At 42.2% G+C, this 6,645-nt stretch overlaps 1 protein-coding gene across 5 annotated transcripts in view; it reads left to right on the forward strand.

The window, feature by feature from the left end:
• The first annotated feature begins 1,038 nt into the window (after positions 1 to 1,038).
• LOC311325768 (phosphatidylinositol 3,4,5-trisphosphate 3-phosphatase and dual-specificity protein phosphatase PTEN-like) overlaps positions 1,039 to 6,645 on the forward strand; it is a 42,118-nt gene continuing 36,511 nt past the window's right edge. For 4 of the 5 annotated variants that reach the window (XM_084458530.1, XM_084458531.1, XM_084458532.1 and 1 more), the window contains exon 1: positions 1,671 to 2,615. In XM_084458530.1, coding sequence (XP_084314656.1) covers positions 2,537 to 2,615 — 79 coding nt within the window. In that variant the 5' untranslated portion in view covers positions 1,671 to 2,536. Of the gene's footprint in view, positions 1,143 to 1,670; positions 2,616 to 6,645 lie in introns of those variants that run through there. The other variant, XM_084458529.1, reaches the window with a different exon arrangement.

Below are 6,645 nucleotides of genomic sequence, written 5' to 3' on the forward strand. Positions count from 1 at the left end.
TAGACTACTAGCCCTCTCAGTCGGTAGACTACTAGCCCTCTCAGTCGGTACTGGCCCTCTCAGTCGGTAGACTACTGGCCCTCTCAGTCGGTACTGGCCCTCTCAGTCGGTAGACTACTGGACCTCTCAGTCGGTAGACTACTAGCCCTCTCAGTCGGTAGACTACTGGACCTCTCAGTCGGTAGACTACTAGCCCTCTCAGTCGGTAGACTACTGGACCTCTCAGTCGGTAGACTACTGGCCCTCTCAGTCGGTAGACTACTGGCCCTCTCAGTCGGTACTGGCCCTCTCAGTCGGTAGACTACTAGCCCTCTCAGTCGGTAGACTACTAGCCCTCTCAGTCGGTAGACTACTAGCCCTCTCAGTCGGTAGACTACTGGACCTCTCAGTCGGTACTGGACCTCTCAGTCAGTAGACTAGACTACTGGTCCTCTCAGTCGGTAGACTACTAGTTAGTGCTCTGTTGCTCATCATCAAATAGGTCAAAGTGCAGAGCGTGTGTGTGTGTACTTGTAACCTCCTTGGTGAATCAAATCCAATCAAAGAATCGTATTTCACCGCTGCAATTGCACTTCCAGTTCATCTAGAAATTGTTTGAATCAGTTCTAGGCTTGCACGTCTGAGGCTTGTTTTGGAAGTATTCTTATATATACATATCTAAACTGAAATGATACAATGTTAAAATCGATTCATTGCAATGACAGTTTGTTGCGCGAAAAGTGACATTATGTTGGAAACTTCCCTAATTACAGACCCACGTGATCACTTTGACAGGAGGAGAGCGTTGCTGCGTGTCCTTCCGCTGCCAACACAAGAACCAGCCGACCACAAAACCAGTTACTCGAAAACTCACTTGGATATCAAGCGATTGTAAATGAATGATCATTCTATGAACGAAAAATGTATGTTAAATGGGGAGAAGTTGGTTTTAGTTCCTATGCAGGACTATATGTTCTCGGCGGAGGGATCTCTCTCCCGGCTCTAGCTTCTTCCTTCCTGTGGAAGCCATGATGGATCCAGCCCGACCCTCCATGATGGAATAGATCAGCTGAGAGAGACGAGAAACAAGATGACTCCCCGGGACGGGCCTGCCAAACGAAGCCCTGCATATAGGATCTGTGTATAACCAGTATACATTGAAGGTGGAGCTGTCAGTTTTTTAGTATTTTGGCGATCAACTAACGACTATGTTGATTCGCTAGGAGGGTTTTGGATCATAAGGTAGCTAGTTAGCTGGGTTAGCTCTAGCTAGTTAGCTCAGTTAGCTCTAGCTAGTTAGCTGGGTTAGCTCTAGCTAGCTGGTCTGGGGGATCTGGTTAGCTGGGTTAGCTCTAGCTAGCTGGTCTGAGGGATCTGGTTAGCTGGGTTAGCTCTAGCTAGCTGGTCTGAGGGGATCTGGTTAGCTCAGTTAGCTCTAGCTAGTTAGCTCAGTTAGCTCTAGCTAGTTAGCTGGGTTAGCTGGGTTAGCTCTAGCTAGCTGGTCTGAGGGGATCTGGTTAGCTGGGTTAGCTCTAGCTAGTTAGCTGGGTTAGCTGGGTTAGCTCTAGCTAGCTGGTCTGAGGGATCTGGTTAGCTGGGTTAGCTCTAGCTAGCTGGTCTGAGGGATCTGGTTAGCTGGGTTAGCTCTAGCTAGCTGGTCTGAGGGATCTGGTTAGCTGGGTTAGCTCTAGCTAGCTGGTCTGAGGGATCTGGTTAGCTCTAGCTAGCTGGTCTGAGGGATCTGGTTAGCTGGGTTAGCTCTAGCTAGCTGGTCTGAGGGATCTGGTTAGCTCTAGCTAGCTGGTCTGAGGGATCTGGTTAGCTCTAGCTAGCTGGTCTGAGGGATCTGGTTGTCTTCAGGAGAGTCTCTCTCTCTCCTCAGTCACGGCAGCTCTGAGCCCGGTGGGACCGGGGGGTGTCTGAGCCCGGTTGGACCGGGGGGTGTCTGAGCCCGGTGGGACCGGGGGGTGTCTGAGCCCGGTTGGACCGGGGGGTGTCTGAGCCCGGTTGGACCGGGGGGTGTCTGAGCCCGGTTGGACCGGGGGGTGTCTGAGCCCGGTTGGACCGGGGGGTGTCTGAGCCCGGTTGGACCGGGGGGTGTCTGAGCCCGGTGGGACCGGGGGGTGTCTGAGCCCGGTTGGACCGGGTCTGGGGAGGACAGGTGGATGCTTTCTCTCTGGAGGAGTTGAGAGACAGACTCCAGGACTGGGAGAGCCTGGCCTGCAGAGCAAGGCCTTCTTTATGATCCACAAGAACAAGCCATTTAATCCTTCCAACGACAACCAGGGCTAGCTGGGCTAACTGGGCTAGCTGGGCTAACTGAGCTAGCTGGGCTAACTGAGCTAGCTGGGCTAACTGAGCTAACTGGGCTAGCTGGGCTAACTGGGCTAGTCTAACTGAGCTAGCTGGGCTAACCAGGGCTAACTGAGCTAGCTGGGCTAACTGAGCTAGGCTAGCCTGTCAGGGAGGAAGGCTGTCAGGATCAGGAGAGAAGGGACGAAGCCATCATCAGAAAACAAGATCACTTCTCTTCATCTTTAAACCAGAGACTCCTGCGATGGCTGCGATGATCAAAGAGATGGTCAGCCGGAACAAGAGGAGGTACCAGGAGGACGGGTTCGACCTGGACCTGACGTGTATCCTTTATTCAGCCTGTAAACTAACTCATTATCCTTTATTCAGCCTGTAAACTAACTCATTATCCTTTATTCAGCCTGTAAACTAACTCATTATCCTTTATTCAGCCTGTAAACTAACTCATTATCCTTTATTCAGCTTGTAAACTAACTCATTATCCTTCATTCAGCTTGTAAACTAACTCATTATCCTTTATTCAGCCTGTAAACTAACTCATTATCCTTCATTCAGCTTGTAAACTAACTCATTATCCTTTATTCAGCCTGTAAACTAACTCATTGTCCTTCATTCAGCTTGTAAACTAACTCATTATCCTTCATTCAGCTTGTAAACTAACTCATTATCCTTTATTCAGCCTGTAAACTAACTCATTATCCTTCATTCAGCTTGTAAACTAACTCATTATCCTTTATTCAGCCTGTAAACTAACTCATTATCCTTTATTCAGCTTGTAAACTAACTCATTATCCTTCATTCAGCTTGTAAACTAACTCATTATCCTTTATTCAGCCTGTAAACTAACTCATTATCCTTCATTCAGCTTGTAAACTAACTCATTATCCTTTATTCAGCCTGTAAACTAACTCATTGTCCTTCATTCAGCTTGTAAACTAACTCATTATCCTTCATTCAGCTTGTAAACTAACTCATTATCCTTTATTCAGCCTGTAAACTAACTCATTATCCTTCATTCAGCTTGTAAACTAACTCATTATCCTTTATTCAGCTAAACTAACTCATTATCCTTGATTCAGCTTGTAAACTAACTCATTATCCTTTATTCAGCTTGTAAACTAACTCATTATCCTTGATTCAGCTTGTAAACTAACTCATTATCCTTCATTCAGCTTGTAAACTAACTCATTATCCTTGATTCAGCTTGTAAACTAACTCATTATCCTTCATTCAGCTTGTAAACTAACTCATTATCCTTCATTCAGCTTGTAAACTAACTCATTATCCTTTATTCAGCTAAACTAACTCATTATCCTTCATTCAGCTTGTAAACTAACTCATTATCCTTCATTCAGCTTGTAAACTAACTCATCATCCTTGATTCAGCTAAACTAACTCATTATCCTTGATTCAGCTCGGAAACTAACTCATTATCCTTGATTCAGCTAAACTAACTCATTATCCTTGAATCAGCGTGTAAACTAACTCATTATCCTTTATTCAGCGTGTAAACTAACTCATTATCCTTCATTCAGCTTGTAAACTAACTCATTATCCTTCATTCAGCTTGTATCTAACTCATTATCCTTTATTCAGCTAAACTAACTCATTATCCTTTATTCAGCTTGTAAACTAACTCATTATCCTTCATTCAGCTTGTAAACTAACTCATTATCCTTTATTCAGCTAAACTAACTCATTATCCTTTATTCAGCGTGTAAACTAACTCATTATCCTTTATTCAGCGTGTAAACTAACTCATTATCCTTCATTCAGCTAAACTAACTCATTATCCTTCATTCAGCGTGTAAACTAACTCATTATCCTTCATTCAGCTAAACTAACTCATTATCCTTGATTCAGCTTGGAAACTAACTCATCCTTGATTCAGCTTGGAAACTAACTCATTATCCTTCATTCAGCTTGTAAACTAACTCATTATCCTTCATTCAGCTAAACTAACTCATTATCCTTCATTCAGCTAAACTAACTCATTAACCTTGATTCAGCTTGGAAACTAACTCATTATCCTTCATTCAGCTTGTAAACTAACTCATTATCCTTGATTCAGCTAAAGTAACTCATTATCCTTTATTCAGCTAAACTAACTCATTATCCTTGATTCAGCCTGTAAACTAACTCATTATCCTTTATTCAGCTTGTAAACTAACTCATTATCCTTTACTCAGCTAAACTAACTCATTATCCTTCATTCAGCGTGTAAACTAACTCATTATCCTTCATTCAGCTAAACTAACTCATTATCCTTCATTCAGCGTGTAAACTAACTCATTATCCTTCATTCAGCGTGTAAACTAACTCATTATCCTTCATTCAGCGTGTAAACTAACTCATTATCCTTAATTCAGCGTGTAAACTAACTCATTATCCTTCATTCAGCGTGTAAACTAACTCATTATCCTTCATTCAGCTGTAAACTAACTCATTATCCTTCATTCAGCGTGTAAACTAACTCATTATCCTTCATTCAGCGTGTAAACTAACTCATTATCCTTCATTCAGCGTGTAAACTAACTCATTATCCTTCATTCAGCGTGTAAACTAACTCATTATCCTTCATTCAGCGTGTAAACTAACTCATTATCCTTCATTCAGCTTGTAAACTAACTCATTATCCTTTATTCAGCCTGTAAACTAACTCATTATCCTTCATTCAGCTTGTAAACTAACTCATTATCCTTCATTCAGCCTGTAAACTAACTCATTATCCTTTATTCAGCCTGTAAACTAACTCATTATCCTTCATTCAGCTAAACTAACTCATTATCCTTCATTCAGCCTGTAAACTAACTCATTATCCTTCATTCAGCCTGTAAACTAACTCATTATCCTTCATTCAGCGTGTAAACTAACTCATTATCCTTCATTCAGCGTGTAAACTAACTCATTATCCGTCATTCAGCTTGTAAACTAACTCATTATCCTTTATTCAGCCTGTAAACTAACTCATTATCCTTCATTCAGCTTGTAAACTAACTCATCATCCTTGATTCAGCCTGTAAACTAACTCATTATCCTTCATTCAGCCTGTAAACTAACTCATTATCCTTCATTCAGCTAAACTAACTCATTATCCTTCATTCAGCCTGTAAACTAACTCATTATCCTTCATTCAGCCTGTAAACTAACTCATTATCCTTCATTCAGCGTGTAAACTAACTCATTATCCTTCATTCAGCTTGTAAACTAACTCATTATCCTTTATTCAGCCTGTAAACTAACTCATTATCCTTTATTCAGCGTGTAAACTAACTCATTATCCTTTATTCAGCCTGTAAACTAACTCATTATCCTTCATTCAGCTAACTCACTCAATGCTGTTTGTTAGATAATCGTTTTATCTTGCATCGTGTATCAACTGCATTGTTTTCCTTGATTGCTGGATGTAGCTTAGCCTATTAGTTAGCTCATGTGAGCTATATTAAGCCAGGCTAATGTTAGCTATATTAAGCCAGGCTAATGTTAGCTATATTAAGCCAGGCTAATGTTAGCTATATTAAGCCAGGCTAATGTTAGCACTAGCTAGCGTGGGCTACCCAGCACAGGGAGCTATAGTTACTAGCACTGCTACTAGCATATTACTATTACTAGCTACTACTAGTATGTTGACTAGCTACTACTAGTATGTTGACTAGCTACTACTAGTATGTTGACTAGCTACTACTAGTATGTTGACTAGCTACTACTAGCATGTTGACTAGCTACTACTAGCATGTTGACTAGCTACTACTAGTATGTTGACTAGCTACTACTAGTATGTTGACTAGCTACTACTAGTATGTTGACTAGCTACTACTAGTATGTTGACTAGCCAGACAGCCGTGGATCTAAACGAGCTGCCAGAATCATATACTTATTACACCTGGTTGAAAGCTAGCTAACGTTAGCATTGGCAGATATAATAATCAGAACAGGACCTATGCAAACTTTGACTAGTCAAGTTGGATACAGCCTCCAATGATAATCAGGGAAGTGTATATTAGACATGTATACCTAGCTAAGTGGGCCAGATTTGGTGTCATGCTTCCCCACTTGGTCAAATCCTAGTTGTAGCTACATGGTTAGCCAGCTATGTGAAGTGATATGCCTGATGTGCGTTTGATGGTATTGCATGTGATTGTCACATCTTCTTTACATGGTCATTTGATTATGTCCACCATCGTTTATACACACCTGTGCTGCTGACTGCTGGACTAACTCACAAACCAACAAGCACACTGAGCTGAGCTGTCCGGAGCGGCTGTGGCTCAGTGGTAGAGAGGGTCGTCCAATGATCGTAGGTTCGAATCCCGCCTCCTCCAGTCTACATGTGGAAGTGTCCTTGGGCAAGAT

This window comes from Borostomias antarcticus, assembly GCF_949987555.1.
Source record: "Borostomias antarcticus genome assembly, chromosome: 25".
Classification (NCBI taxonomy): domain Eukaryota; kingdom Metazoa; phylum Chordata; class Actinopteri; order Stomiiformes; family Stomiidae; genus Borostomias; species Borostomias antarcticus.